The 16,400-nt window shown below is 46.2% G+C and overlaps 1 protein-coding gene across 5 annotated transcripts in view; it reads left to right on the top strand.

Annotated features, from left to right (window-relative positions):
- The window catches only part of LOC135912490 (protein qui-1-like), a 725,699-nt gene that overhangs the window by 636,046 nt on the left and 73,253 nt on the right, over positions 1–16,400 (top strand). For all 5 annotated transcript variants that reach the window (XM_070521613.1, XM_065444934.1, XM_070521612.1 and 2 more), the window contains 5 exons: positions 1,182–1,357; positions 2,789–2,888; positions 3,837–3,952; positions 5,814–5,931; positions 15,541–15,804. In XM_070521613.1, the coding sequence (XP_070377714.1) occupies positions 1,182–1,357; positions 2,789–2,888; positions 3,837–3,952; positions 5,814–5,931; positions 15,541–15,804 (774 nt within the window). The remainder of the gene's footprint in view (positions 1–1,181; positions 1,358–2,788; positions 2,889–3,836; positions 3,953–5,813; positions 5,932–15,540; positions 15,805–16,400) is intronic.

Below are 16,400 nucleotides of genomic sequence, written 5' to 3'. Positions count from 1 at the left end.
CCATATTAAAATGTATGAGCTATCGACCTAACTGCTTGACGTCACGCCTCAAAGCACCCAGTCCTTGCGCTGTCTCAGAGGTGCTGGCAAGATTCGACCAGTAGGGCGTTTCTATGCTGTTTGTTCTTTTCTTCCCCATCTTCCTTTATTGAGCTCTACTGTTCCGTTGAAACAAACCGGCCGGCTGTGCCTTTCATATTCAGTGAGAAGCTTGTGCACATCCGGACACAGAAGAGACGTCGGGAGGTTACAAAGTAACTAAACGCAGGATATATGGTAAATAGTGGGACTCGAAGTTCTTAATAACTTAACTAAATATGTATGCGAGTGCGCGCACGAGTATGTACGTACGTACGTACGTACGTACGTACGTATGTATTTTAAATTATGGGGTTTTACGTGCCAAAACCACTTTCTGATTATGAGGCACGCCGCAGTGGAGGACTCCGGAAATTTCGACCACCTGGGGTTCTTTAACGTGCACCTAAATCTAAGTACACGGGTGTTTTCGCATTTCGCCCCCATCGAAATGCGGCCGCCGTGGCCGGGATTCGATCCCGCGACCTCGTGCTCAGCACGTACGTATGTATGTATGTATGTATGTATGTATGTATGTATGTATGTATGTATGTATGTATGTATGTATGTATGTATGTATGTATGTATGTATGTATGTACGTACGTATGTATGTATGCGTGTATGTATGTGTGTGTGTATGTGTGTGTTTGTGTATGTATGTATGTATGTATGTATGTATGTATGTATGTATGTATGTATGTATGTATGTATGTATGTATGTATGTATGTATTATGTATGTATGTGTGTGTGTATGTATGTATGTATGTATGTATGTATGTATGTATGTATGTATGTATGTATGTATGTATGTATGTATGTATGTATGTATGTATGTATGTATGTATGTATGTATGTATGTATGTATGTATGTATGTATGTATGTATGTATGTATGTTCGTGCGTTTTTACCAACGCTGCTGGGCAGTCTGAGAGGCGAACTCTGTGTGGCGCAGGCCGCGCAGAATGACGTCGGGCCCGGCCAGGCCTGGTTACCGGACTCGCGACGTTGTGTCACTCTATTCCAGTGCCCAGCGCCGATAATCCACACGTTAATGTGAGATGGCGCGCTGACATGCCCCCGACATGGCCGTGTATGTGCAGGCGTGCTGCTGAAGGAGTCGTACGTGGACTGCCGGTCGTACCTGCAGTGGAGCCACCGCTGCATCGGCACCTGCGTCCGCCAGCGATACCTGTCCGACCGGGCTGAGGCTATCGCTAGCCACGCTGAACTCGCCAACGCCTTTCACCTCGGCTTCCTCATGCAGAAGGAGGAGAAGGTGCGCACTTGGACGCCATGCGCTCATCGCCACACCGTTTCAGCTCGGAGAGGCCCGCACGGCAACCAGCCTCGTGGTGGAAGAGACGCGAATGCGACGTGCGATGTCGGGGGGCGGGCGTGTTGCACGTAACCTTGCTGTTTAGAAGCTGCAATTTTGAGCTTGGTCTGTACAGAAAAAAAAAAAAGTTCCACGAAAACCCACCTTTAATTTTTTTTTTCTTTCAGAAAGTTCCTATCGATAAACTTTCATCAATAGCGGCCACAATTACTACATTGTGATCTGTGGTGGTCGGGCATTCGATAGCACGGTCTTCTGCCGTTTCTCGCGTTGTTACATGATAGCGAACCCTTGTCATGCCTCTCGCAAACTGCCCGTTGGGACGAAAATAGCCTTACTGAAGAAGAGATGCATGATATTTTCACATATTGTGCCCGCTAATTCATATACATTTGGCCGTACATTAGAGCGGCCAGCTCTCCGAAAAAAAAAAATTGAAGTTTAGACATCTGTAGAAACGTCAGTCTTGCAAAACGCACTGTGCTCCCCCGTAGAAATACCATGCACTAGATAATGTTTGCACTATATACTTAATAAAGCCCACCACTGTAGCATCGCCTCACTTTTCACAACGTTTCTCAAGACTTCGGCCAAATTTATTCGCGCTTTCACTGTACCTTTAATCGCCTACTTAGTGCACCGTTTGCCAATTATCTCTAGTGACCTCCCCGGCATTAACGTCGGCAGTGTTTTTTTTTTATCACTCTCATGTCGTTCAGTGCTCGTTAATTTACCATTTTTATTCCTCCCCTTTTCCCTTTTTCTTTTTTTGTTTTCATTATAGCGTGATTCAGGTCGTGGAGCATAATGGACGCATTAAGTGAAAGTTCATGTGGAATGCGCCTTTTATACATGATCGAATCACATGTAAAGCAGTTTTCGCAGCTCCTCGTAGCATATTTGACGACCCTCGAGCATTAACTGGTTCCGAAGTATTTTATAGAATATGTCGCTGTGAATCTAGTGTTACGTTGCTGTATTTTTTTTTTCAGGATCCGAGAATGTCAGAGAAAAGCCTTGATAAATACTTATGGCGATGTAGTGCGCACTAATATGACCATGTGAGAAAGATATCGCAGATAGAAAGCGAATCGTCCAGCTATGGATTCTTAAAATGCTCGACGGGTCTAAGGTGGCTCATCGGATATTGTCAATCGCAAATAGAAAAATACCGCCGAAACAAGGCATCTAAGATTTCCTCCTGTCTCTGTTTTGTGGGTCACTGTAGTATGACTTCTTGAAGGAAATGAAGTTGATTACGGTTTCCCTTCTGGGTCCTATACTAACACTGCTTTCTACCACTTATTAACCTTTGCAACGCCACTCGATCTGAACTATGTATGATGTGCAGATCTCCCCTCTTTCTCTTAGGGACCGGCATTTGATGATTCAAGCAAATCAAAGAGGAAAGAGGACTGGTCCGATCTTCTCCGAGAAGTAGACGAGCTTTGGCAGCACCTTTTTCATAGTGGTAAGGTAATTTTATCTGAAAAGTAGTGACGAGATCATTCATATGTTCGTCGTTTATTATTATTGATAATTATTCATACCAACACACCGGCATGTGCGCGAAGTACATTCTCGAAATGTAAATGTTGAATTAGGGTCTAATGAGCTTTCGGCAAATTAAGTCGAAAGTAAAATGTTTATCGAGCAAGCTAAGGTTGAAGGCTAGGCGTGTAGGAAATCGAATACTAGATGTTGGATTGCGCAACATTTTGACGGGACACACAAAACAGAAGCACACACAACGGAGCGCTATGTCATGTTAGGGGCATGTCAGCGCGTCATCTAAATTTAACGTGTGGATTATTGGCACTGAGCATTGGAACAGAGTGGCACGACTTCACGAATCTGATAACCAGGACTGGCCGGACCCGACATCATGCTGCACGGCCCACGCCACATCGTGTTCACCTCTCAAACTGCACATCAGCGTTAATGAATACGTTAGACTGAATTAGTAGACTTCGCATTGGGGTCTACACAAATACAGGAAGGTCAACAAAGTTTGGGGCATTAAGAGACAACGAAAAGTGCAGTCGTTCTGCAGTGAGATTACGCCTTCACTGTGTTCCGTTGTGTGTGTTTCTCTTCCGTTTGTACCGTCAACATGTTGCGCAATCCAACATCTAGTATACATTATCGAGCAGAAAGAATGTCTGGGAAGGGTGAGGTTTTTTTTTTTTGCGTGATTGAATAGCCGCACCTAACGGTAAGACGAACGTGTTGCCTACCCTGACGCGTAGTTCCAACCAAGCTTGCAGTATTCAAGTCCCGCTACTATGGCAACAAGCGGCGTTATGCTCCGCTTACTATATGTGGTTGCAAGCTCGTCATTCTTTCGTGCTTCGTTACATTTTTCTAAAATATCTGTTTATTGTATCACTTGTTCCTCTTCTTTTTTTTTTTTTTACAGGGGATTTTAAGCGGCTCAATCAAGATGCAGTATGTAATTTTGAATTTCTACTTTCCGCCATTCGAGGAGCTTCCATCAGCTACGTGAAAAGTGTCTTGGAAATCGTTCGCGCACAAGTACGTATGCACTTTGCTACTCTTTTTATCTCTCTATTCCATATTGTACATATGCTGGACCAGCGCCTGCCGCGTGGACTCGAAGCATAAACATTTACAAAGCTCGGAAAGCATGCATATATCCTTGTGTGGGTGAACAATACCCGTGGATGGCAATAAGTTGACTGCCTAAAGCAAAGCATGTTTTTGCATTTGTATGTCGCCTAATGATCAAGTGAGCGGATACACTTAGGCTCTAAACATTTTACACCTTTATTAGAGGATAAAGGGTGCTCCTGTTGTCGCATGGCTACCACTCTCACGTTATAGGGTGCGATCAAATTGTTGGTGGCAACCAATGATGGCAATTGTTTGCCTACTTTTTGTTGCAAGTAAAAATTATGACAGCTGTGACAGGCGACATAAAAAGTGCATGAAATAAAGTCTCATATCTATCCCTGTGAAATTCTTCTGTCTGATACTTCTGTGCGCCCAAGGCTGTCAGAATGATTATATAGTTTTCATTCACATCTTTTGTAGTCGCACGTCCACTTAGAGCTCTGTCGCCCTTCTCTATGTAAATTATTGTAAAGTCCTAACGGTAGGGGTGTCACGCATGAGACCAGCAAACACCCTTAAGGGTGTAAACATTTTTACAGTGATACATAATTTTATTGGCGTACCACGGGGCTTCGCTCGCTAGTTAACTCGTTACTATTCCATTTGCCAGCACCATATTCCAGCCGTGCCCTCTTGATTGATTGCCCACCCCGGCTGCCAAAAGTAATGGCTTGGAAACCCACTGCCACCGGTGGGCCCGTTAGTATATGTTGGTACAGGAATTCCTTGGCCCGGCACTCGAATTTTCTCAGGGGTGTAACGTTTAGGCAAAATGCCCACTCCGTGAAATTTTCCGCCGCAACCCCCTGTGCGTAGGCAAACGTTGTTTTTTTCCCCCCTCTCAATTTTTTTTCAGGTTTGTCTGCCCTCGCAGGTTTTCAAAGAGAATTTGCATGCGGCGTTCTCCTTTCCAAAGCAGCATACCCCTAATCGGGTGTCCGTGCACGGTGTTTGTACACATTGCCCCCATTTACATAGCCAACCAGTTACCCATTACTGGGAAGAATCGGAGCGCTGCTGCTGATATCATTACACCAAATGCGTCACTCTGACAGAGCAGTCTGCGGATATTTACCACGTGTCCAACATTGTCGGTGATAACTGCGGTTATGTGTGCAATACATGCTAGAAAGAAATAAAGATAAAGATCTTACCTACGATATGTAGCCTCTCGCCCTTCAACTTGCGTCTCTGTCCTCTGTAACACACTGTGGCCTCCCATTTATTCGAACTGCTTCTCAACATCCATGGTCGTAATGTTCAAGCGAACGCTAACAACGTTATTTGCGGCATCCGCCTAGTGATTACGTTTGCTGAACTCCAGTGTTCGTATTCAGGACAAAGCTTTCGAATGCTTCAAGGCTGGCCGCATATACATCCTCGCGAAGGAGACGTGTAAAGTGGAATGACAGATCATTTGCACGAGAGATAAATCTCCTTTCCAACGACGTGTATTTATCGAACCAAATGTGCAATATGCGTTCTCCGTGTTGCGGCAATTTGTTTTAACCGTATTAAAAAAAATTGCATTTAATGTGGCCCTATCTTTTATCCTTAACTCCACTGCCTACTTACATGTTCTTTGAAGACAAATGTTGTAGTTAACCCCCCCCGCCCCCCCATCCCCATCTAACCATTGGCTCTGGGTATGAACATTTTGTGTGTATATTTTTTCCTCCACAAAGCAAATAAAAAATTTATGAATGAAATGACCGGAAAAATAGTTATAATAATTATGGTTTACGTCCCGCTCTTCCAACAGCTCCTGGACTGGGAAATCGAGCTTCTGTACAATATGACCAAGCAGTCCGTCGACGTGTTGAGCCGAGACCCGCAGCAGCTAGCCACCGAAATTTTAAACTGGCTGCGAACATACGCTGGTACGTTTATTCCGTATATTGTGCTGTTGTTCCCAATACCGCGATTTGATTTTCAGGGAAACGCAGGGGCACGAGCGTATCTTTTGACTTACCTTGCACCGTTCAACTTTTTTAGAAAAGTATTTAGAAACTGATCGTAATGAGCCTCTAATTCCAGAGTGCGGCAGAACAGTGATTTATAGTTTCCGCGACGTGATAGTTGTGTCTTGTAATATGCGCCGTCAAAATCCGACCACGGGCGGCAGCTGAATTCGTCCGTACGACTATCAGGTTAAGGAGTGACAGTGCTAAGGCTCAGTGCATGTTTACCCAAAGCACTGTCAAGACAGCTTAGAATATAGTCTCAATCCATAGAACGCATATACTGTTTTGTTTTTCTTTTTGAGTAATGTATGTCCAGATACTTTATAGTCACGCTGCAAAAAGGAATCATAGGCCGAATTCGCCATGCTTTTCGTTTCGAAAGTGATCTTTTGTCATTGGCCGGCCGCCTTCGTTAATGGTTCGGCATCACGATTGGCTGGGATTGGCTCTACGAACAGTTCTAGCGTAAGAGCTTTCTGTGAATACGGGCCCAGAGACCTGCGGCGGTTATGTTTTATAGGTGGAGCCACCCGTCGTAGCTTATCCGGAAAATAAGCCGGGCCTGTATTCACCGAGTGGTTCGTACGCAAGAGCCGTTCGTAAAAACAGATCAGACCATGGCAAGTCAGAACAGAGATGATAACTTAGGCCAAGACAGATGGTTAACGGCAAACAGTTTTTACGAACGAGAACTTTGCGAATTCGACTCCCGATTCGTCCTACGTACCTCCAACAAATTTTCCCCGCATAAGTCCAACGTATACCTCAATATGACACGTTCCAAATCAACCAAGCGCGTCGTACGTGATGCCTTAGCCCCACGAAGCCCAAATGCCATTCCACTTCAAGAAAAAATGAGAACAACTTTCTCAGCTTTATTTCTGCCCATCGAGAATGCATTCGTGGAATATAACAACGAAAGACTTGTCGAGTAAAAATTTAGTTTTGTGGTACTTAATTAATTATTAAGTAGTTCGTTTGACGAACTATCCAAAACTGGAGGAAAAACTCGTTCCAGCATATCAAAAACACTGCCATGGGTTTGTTATAAGGTCACCGCGCATAAATCACTATTTTCAGGTTTCAGAATCAGCGTATAACATAAATGTTATATAGGGCTTTGTGGGGTCAATTAACTTTCGAGTCCTTCTGACGTACTTCGAACAAATTTCGAAGGATACATCGGACGTCTCTTTCGCCATTAAAGCAACAAAGTTTCGCCCATAAATGTTTGCAAACTACGCAGACATGAATAATCCTTTTGTACATTTCAAAGGCAGAGTTACGTCGCTTGTCACTTCGGCGCAGGCGCTCCCGTGCACGTGCTCTCGGTGGATGCTCTGCTGCAAACGTTACTTCAGCATTTATTTTTCTCTCTTCACTGTTCGTACTCCACCCAAAGAAGTAATAATACGGCAATATCTTTCCCTGGCTCTCCTCAAAGCGCACTACGAGGCTCGCGTGCCCTTCTCCCCTTTTATGGCTGCAACGTGCCGCTATCACCTCCTCCAACGGAGGGGCACGTAAAAGTCGAGCTCAAGAACGAAGTGAGCTCGCGTTCCTTTCCTTTACCTACTTTTGCACACTCGTTTTCCTTTTGGTTTTGTCTGTTTAGTTTTTTTCTGTGCAGGCGCTTTCGTGCTGTATAAGATAGATCATATTTCAGTTAACGAAAGCAGGCCCTTAACAGGAGCGACTGACAGCAGTCAAGAACAGCTGGCGTTTTATGGTGGCTGGACGCTTAGCCACGACGTGCGCATGGTGGAGGTGCCAGTGTTCTGAACTCCTATGGATACCTTCTTTGTACCTGAAAAAAATAAGAAAAAAGAATGAGAAAGTTATGGAATTGAATGACCGGTACACTTTTTAAACCCTACCACCACACATTCTTCGTCTGTTCTTCTTTTCTCTCTCTCCCTCTCTCTCTCTCTCTCTCTCTCTCTCTCTCTCTCTAACTGGCTGCATCTAAAGTATGCGGCCATTCATCGCCTCTTTGCCGGGGCGATGAGAGAAAATCTGAGTGGCATTTAAATTAGACTCGCAGCTGCCGTTTTACCCTTTCCAATGGTCGAAGCTTAATCCACCTCTTTTTGTTGCTCTTGCGAAGTGATAGGTGAGGTGGAAGTTTGAAAAAGAAAAGAAAGAGGAAGCGTCAGTCGCAAGAATCGATAGCGTCTTACGAAATATTTGAAATTGAGGACGTCCCCAAGAAAATAAGGAAAAATAAAACGCCAGCGCACCGCAAAAGAGATCTCCCTCTTCTAATCTGTTTGTGAAAGTAGACCGCACCGCGCTATGCAGAGATCGGTCTTTTCTGTTCTTCGTTTCTTTCGGCACGCGATTCTTTCGCTGCGAACTATTATTCCCTCGTCGCCTCTTTGCATTCTCTTCTTCTCCTCCTTCTGCTTCCTCTTTATTTTTATTTTTGTGTGTGTGTGGTGCTTCACCTCAGTATACGTTCTGCCGTCTTCTTTATAATTTACTGCCGCTCTCCGTTCGGCGAGCCAAGAAAAAAGAAAGAAAGAATATATAACAGTATGTCGATGTCATTAAATATGCCCCCCTAAAATTTACGTCACACGGTGAGACCAGCGCTATCTTAAGACAAAGAAACGTCGTAATTGCTCATCCTGATGGCAGTTTATTTTCTAACTTCAGAGGCATATGTCCATGTGCTTCGAGGTAGGTTTTGAGCATTAATTATACTGCGAGTCTGCTACCGAAAGAAATCTGAAATGTATGGTGTGGTCTTAGTATTTGTTTCTGTCTTTCTTGCGCGTGCTCAAATGCATTTCATATCCACCGCGAAAATAGAAGAAAAAAATTCGCTGACGATCACGATACTTCCTAATGCAAAATTTGAGCACAGCTCTATACGTTTTATTTCGCGTGTCAGTATTTTGTATTATGACTATATAGGTCGACGGTTTATATTAGGAAGAGAACGCTGTGAGTAGCGTAGCTGGTGCGGACAATCTGTCTCATGCGGTACATTGCAATCGGAGTGAAGTGTGGCGTGACTGCCTCGCTAATCGGGAGATCACGAGAGGCAGTGCGTGGGTGAAGCGTGGGCGCGATTCACAGCAGCCCCCGCAGACAGACCTCCACTCATGCAGCGCTTTGTATCCATACAAAAGACGCGCGCTACTCTGGCGCCATATTGTAGCCATCGTCACCGCACAGCCCGTCTTGCGCGGATCTACGCTTTTCTGTTCACGCTTTCGTTCCACCAACGACGAGAGCGGCCCTTCGTCGCGGGGAAATCGTGCCACCAGTGTCAGCGGCGACAACACCCAAGGGAGCGTCACATCGAGCTTTACTCGTAGCAGCTCGCCATCGCACCTTACAGGAGCACTGATTCCCGCCACACACGCTGGTACCGCGGACTGGCCTCAACAGCTGACGCCGCGGTTGAACGTAGCCCTTCGCACCTCACACCACCATGCCCCTCACCTCTCCCTACGGAAGCGCAGATGAGATCGCACGCGGCTGCGGATGCCGTGGCATATATATTTGTAGCTTTGAGCCCTGTTCGTTCCCTTCCAGTTCGACAAGCAGATAATAGGTGCTCAGAAAGCAGTTTGGTATAATGCAAACGAATTTCGAAAAAGCGTTGCGAAATTTAGAGCATGTCCAGAAAGACAATATATATCTGCTGAAATTTTGTACCCTAGCCGAGGCCGGAGTACTTTTCTCTGCAAGCTTGATGTTTTTGAAACTCTTCACCACACTACTATCTTTTCTGTGGCGCTGCCTTCTTTACAGGAGGAACAAAAACGAATGATTTCGTTTGCATGACACGCGCGGCACGAAGAAAGAAACGGCTGCCCATGAAACGCGAGGGATAAAAAAGGATTCAAAAGGAGATGAACAGCCCGAGCAACTGGAAGCTTGGGAGCATCGCAGGAGCACATCATTCTGCGAACTGCGAGCACACTTGCCAACACGATAAGAGTCGCAGCCTATCGGGATGCTTACCTAACAATTGTAATTTGGCATTGATGTCGTAGACGATTATCTGCGGACTCGTATTATGAATCTATCTTCTGAGGCCCTATAGCGTAAAACTATTCTAATATGTTTCTATTCCAATCTCCTGACGTCAAATTTGCGTAACCATCAACGCAAGCACCGGCGGTCACCCGCAGGGTTGTCTGAACAGACCAATCAAACGCTCTCCTCGTTCATAGGAGGTCACTTTTGTTTGCTTGAAAAACGAATAACATTGTTTACACTGAGCGGCTTGTCGTATCTAATTGGCTTACAAGAGGCGAGGAGAACGCTCAAGTGGAGAGCGATTCGATGGGGCCGAGCCACTGCACTGAAAGTCGATAACCGGATGAAGAGGGTGGCGCCGGCGTCTGCGATTGGTCGGCTTTCCCTTACTTAGCTTGTGGTGGCTGGTCGAAAATCGCCGCGGCATGCAACAGAAGCTCAAGAATGACGCTAAAACGGACCCTCAGCAAAGAAGAGTTGGCAGATTGAGGGAGTAAACGTGCCGAAAGTGCTCGAAAACGTTACACGGCCACGCAAGAAGTTTATTATACGCAAATACACCCATGCTCTCCGGCAGGTGCGAGTAGCCAGCGTCTGAGCGATCGGCGGCAGCCATCTTTTATTCCTTTCGGAACGGGGCAGCCTGCGGCTATTCCAAAGAAAATTCAGTTTTGTTCGGCATATTAATGCATCTATCGCGTACACGTCACTTTGACGCGGTGAGTTCTTGCGGTTTTGTGACGTCGCGTGACAGGCAGGTGAAGTGGGTGCAGCCCGAAAACTCTTTACCAATAGCCGAGGGCTGATGGCGAAACGGGGTCGAATCAGAAATAACTGTTTTTCTTTTTTCTGTCTAATCATGCATAATCAGTGTGTACACATCATATCAGATGGGGAGGTATCGCGGTTTTCGTGGCGTCGCGTGACAGACAGGTGAAGTGGGGGTGGTCGAAAAAGTTTTTGACCAATCGTGGAGGGCTGATTGCAGAATTGGAATAGAAAAGTTTGGAATAGTTTTACGTTATAGCGCCCCTGTAGAGTCCATTTTTTTGTCTCTTTCTAGCAGAAACTTACAAAATGTTTTGATTTCTTTAGGTTGGATGACTGTTCAGTATGTTAACCATTACAACGGAATGATCATGTATTTGAACGCTTGGTGAGGGGCATCGATGAATCAGGAATGAATAGCGCAAGAGACGGGACAAAGATTAGTCAGATATACACAGTGCCGACTTCGAACCGTTCTTTATTGCCTAATCGCAGTGATATATGCATGAAGAAAGCATGTACAAATATAAACAATGTCAACGTTGTCATTGCCGTTGTTGCGCGGTCACATGGTCGAAAAATAACGGAGCTTTCTTTCGACCATGTCACAGCGCCGTGCGAAATTGAAGGTACACTTACAAATAAGTCACTGTTCTGGCGAATTTGATGGGCAACACAGGCTTCACGAGCATGCTGCTCATGGTATGAATTGAAAAATGTGCATTTGCTATACATAGTTTCACAGACACATTTATTTACAGCATTCTGCAAAGCGGCTCTCAACTAATCCTTTCAGCGCGTGCGCACGTTCTCTAACTGTCCTTAACCCATCACAGACTGCTGTCATTGCATGCTGTCGTGAGCACAAACTTCCATGATGCAGTCTGTCAGTTGTGCCTCTCTATCGCAGCACTGGAATAAAGTGTGCGTTGGAGGAACAACCAGTGAATCTGGCTGTGTAACGCGTGGTGTAGCCCAGGGCAGTGTGTTATCGCCGATTCTTTTAAACTGTATCCTTGCAGCCCTTCCGAGTCACTTGCCTCAGGACTAAGACGTCCCTAGGCGCTTAAATCTATGCTGACGATATTGGTGTGTGGATAAGCGGCCCCTCGCACCTTGTCCGCGCCTTCGTGCGAGCTTCTAGAAAGCTCCGAATGCGACTTCAGAGCACTTGGATGAAGTTCACCTGTCGATTTCACCTGCTAATTCGGTTGTGACTGCGTACCATCATAGACAGTGCGCTCGTCCAACCATGAGCTGATTGTATCTCGGTGACACATCAACATATTGGACGCAACTACACCGTTATGCTATGTTCAGACTACGTTCGTAAGGCGCCGATTTTTCGTAACAAACGTAAGCGGAAGCGCAACAAGCGTATGCGTCTAGTTCAGACTGCGAACGTAAAGGTACCAACGTGCGCAATTCTCGCAAAAATCGTGGGTGAGAGTGTTAAAGGGTCGGCAACATTTACGACTGTTATGTTACGACCGTTGCGACACAGCCAATGACCGATAAGCTTTCGGCTTTCAACAACCGGTGACGACACTTCCGTCCTCCCGTCTGCAGACAGCTCCGGGCGCGGGAAGTGCCATTCCGCCATTCCGTGCGCACGATTGGCTGTGTTCGTGAAAATTTTTGCAGTGCGCCTTGCGAGACTGTTTTCAGTTCATCTGGTTTATCCGCCGAGGAAATCGATGGCCGCAGATGCGTGCTCCGAACTTCGATGAGTGGTCTCATTAGGTTTTCAAGGAAGCGGTACTGCTGGGGCGACATGCGCATGATGTTATGAAACATCGCAGCGTCACCAACTCGGAGCTTGGCGAAAAGGTTGTGAAAATCGCCGTCCGCGGCCCTGTCGAGAAATACTTGCCGCACCCAAACCCTTCTGCGTCGCCTTCGTCGTCTTTGGGCGATTAAATACATGACTATAAGTTTGTTTTGAGCGTGAATTTCTTCGATCTCGGCCAGCGCTCGCATGTTGGCAGGAGCCATATTGGACCGCTGGTGACGTCGATTCTGCAGCTCCAAATTTGATTGGCCTGTTGTAAAAGCCGTAATTTAAGCAGCAGTAAATGTGAACAAAGGTGCCGGCTTAACTGCCGTAACGTTTTTTACAGCCGTTACGTTCGATACGCCAAAAGAGCTGTTACGCGCGTTACGACCGTAGTGTGAACATAGCATTACATTGAAGCAATGATCCGTGATCACATTTTCAGGCGACCTACCATTAGGCCTGTACGGTGCAAATTCCAATCCCTCTTTATTTAAGTGGCCGCCTGGAGAAAAAAAGGTGTCGTTAGCGAAAGGACAGCATCGCGGCAGATTTATCAGTCATCTGTACTCTCTGGTGTGATGTTTGCGTTTTCATTCCTGAATGTGCTGCCTTGTTTGACGGACCAGCTGGAAGGTGACCATCTCGTTGGCCTCCAACTCATGCTTGGTGAGGTGCAGTATGTTCCAATACTTACTGAAGCACATCAGTTGCCCCTGAGCCTGCAAGCAGAAGAGAGCTCTACATTATATCGAGCGTCTGCAACGTGAATCACATAGTACAACGCTCCTTAATCGGCCGATTCACTGGTAGTTATCTCACACGGAAAAAAAAGGAGGCGTTGTTTATAACCACTCATGGAATTTCTGAAGACCCTGGTTGAGTTATACCTTTGATAGACACCAACAAATATGTATTACGGGTTTATCTCTCAATACCTGAAATACACAGAAAGGCACAGATACACAGAAAGATACACAGAAAGCACCGGAACAGGCAGTTAACTGCCTGTTCCGGTGCTTCTAATAGACCCAGTCACACTTGTTCGAAAGATTTCCAGATTATCTTCGAATGGTTTGCATGCAAGCGCATCTGTACAAAACGATGGTCAAAGAGCCTCTGTAACTTTCTTCTGCCCTTGAACTTAAATTCGAAGGGCGTTTCACACATCGCATTCAACCTCATCCACTGCGGGGTTGGCAGCGATTCATGTTGCACTAAAATATGCGCAAGAGGAGTTAACCGTATGTAAGAGTGTCATCCTTACTGACTCTTGCCCTGTCCTTAACAGACTACAGAGAACTGACGCTGATGATCCATTTGCGCGTAGCGTTACTCACTCTGCCAGTAAACTTCACTTTATCGAAGGCCAGTGGATACCTCCGTACATATATGAATCGCCTAAAATGAAGAAGCTAATCGACTGGCTTCCAATTATGCTCGCAATGACTGAGACTGCACACAAATTTTGTTCCACCTTGATGTCACTCGTGTGCTGGCTCTTCGCTGCCTCCTCAAGCAGCACCCCGGCCGGCGGGTTGCAAATGGATCGTTTCGTCCCCGGGATCGCGTTCAAGGCTTTTCTCGAACTGCTTGGAGCACTACTACTCAAGCTATGGGTTGGTTGTGTCCGAGTGTGTGGACGTTTTCGTCGACGAGGACATGTAGACAGTCCGTCGTGTGCGCCTTGTAGTCCCTCTGAGGCACTCAATATTGGAGTGACCCACTTTTCCTCCACAGCACATGTCACAACTGTGGGACTACCGTCTTCTTCGACAAACAGCCCTCGATTAATGCCTTTGTCCAAGCGGTTGTGCGTCTCGCCGCGACAAGGCTCACCCCACCTTCCTTACATTTTTATAAAAAGAAAACTGACTTTGCTTCCCGTTTATAGCGTATTTTTGTTTCTTTTGCATGTGGCAAAACCTTGGCTATCTTGTACTTCTTTTAGTGTTATTTCTTTTTATTATTATGACCTGCGATGATATCTTTTTCTGCTCCTATGCTGCCATGTTCTATTCTTTGTCGTTGCTTTACTCTTTGCCTCTGTGATCGGTCATCTTGTTCTTCCTTCCCTTCTACCTATCTTAGTATTTTATTTTTCTATTTTCGCCTTCATGAAGAGCAGGGGGCGTTGTGCCCTTTTTTGGTGGCAGCTGTCAGCCTGCTTCGTGCCTATTAATGGGAAGTAATTATATGTCCCATGAGGCAGAAAATCCAGCGTGATCGAGCGACGCTTGGAAAAAGAGGGCCTACGGCGCAAAGAGTCAAAACACGTCAAAAAATGCTATAATTGACGTCAGATTTTTCATGCAGGGACCCGTGAAAAGGTAACTTAATGGCTTGGAAAATAAGATTTGGTACACTTGGGTCAGGGTGGGAATCAAACCTAGGCCACCGGGCAGCGAGACTAGCACGCTTCCCCTCCAGCTCCACGGTTATGGCTGTCTAAAGGTGCGCCTAGTGCGTGCGTCATTGCACACGTCACGTCGCAGCCATCTGGTTTTGACGTTTGAGCGGATTAAGATAGATTCAGATCGGTACAAATTAGAGCAAGATGGAATAAGATTGATTAACGTAGAGTTGTGAAGGACACCTAGCAATGTATGACGTCGCGTATCATGGACGTAACCAAATAATTAGAGAAGTCATAATGCTTTCGCATTCCAATCACGTAAGGATACTTAAACGACGGTCAATTTTTTCCTCTCTGTCATCTGCATGTTTCTTGTCAACAATATGTTTTGCTCAAAGTACTGATAATAATAACGGTGGTGATGATGGATCGGCCATTTTGGCCAACCTGCCAGCAGCGCGCACAGGCAAAAGGTGCTGCTATGCCTTAGAAGCACCAGCACTCAGTGATCTGCGCAAAGCTCCGCTCAAGTTTTGAACAAAGCCTCGGCGTGCTCGCTGTGGTGCACCCAACAGCCTCGACTGAACCACTTGGGTGGACCTGACAGTTGCGGCCGCTACTTTTCCCGCAGACGGCAACTCCAAGGTGCTCGGGGACCTAGTGAGCCAGGCGAGCAGCTGGTGCAGCCAAGCCAAGACGCCGCTACTGGTGCCGGTGACGTCGTGGCTGACCCTAGCGCTGCCGCCGCAGGTGCTCTCGCTAACGTTGCCGGCGCCCATCCGCCAGCTCGTGGCCGCACCTGACTCGCAGCACGTATTCTGCGCCACTGAGGGCGACGATAAGCTCGTCGCCGTCTACCACCTCACGTCCAAGAAGCTCGTGAGACACATGGCCGGTGCGTGATCCCGTCTTTCTTTACGTTTTACACTTTACGTTTTACGTTTAGTCTTTAGATTTGTCGTGTTGCTCTTCCTCTTCTCTCTCCTCCCCTCCTTCCTATCTTCCATTTCTGTGTTGCTGTCATCTCCCTTCAGAAGAGTAGGCAGGCGTTGTGCCCCTTCCGGTGGCAGTTGCCAGCCTGCTCGTCGCTTTCCCTTTCCTGTAAACTGTGTATATGTGTATACGGTGTTCAAAACAAATAATAATAATACGTTTTACAGAGCACTTTCTTCAGCTCTCCCACAACGTTTGATAACGTTCAACTGTCAGCCATCTGCTCAATACCATCATGTTCAAGCTATGTAGCGTATGTAGGTTGCACGCTGGTGCGGAGCGCCCTATCTAGTCAAATAATATTTGTCTCCACAGTTTAAGCGACTGAAAAGGTGAGGTATGTTGCGGTTGCTTGGTATATTTATGTATGCTGTGTGTGTTCTTTTTTTTTCAAAAGCGCTATGACGTGCAACCAACTCTTCTACATGTCGTGTGGTACTGATATACCTTTTCTTTCTTGTTGGTGTTACTGTTGTTGTGCACGCCAAACAATCGTCG

Source organism: Dermacentor albipictus, chromosome 1 (assembly GCF_038994185.2).
Source record: "Dermacentor albipictus isolate Rhodes 1998 colony chromosome 1, USDA_Dalb.pri_finalv2, whole genome shotgun sequence".
NCBI classification, from domain to species: domain Eukaryota; kingdom Metazoa; phylum Arthropoda; class Arachnida; order Ixodida; family Ixodidae; genus Dermacentor; species Dermacentor albipictus.
Note: the sequence above shows the minus strand (reverse complement) of the source record. Positions and strands in the feature narration are given on the sequence as shown.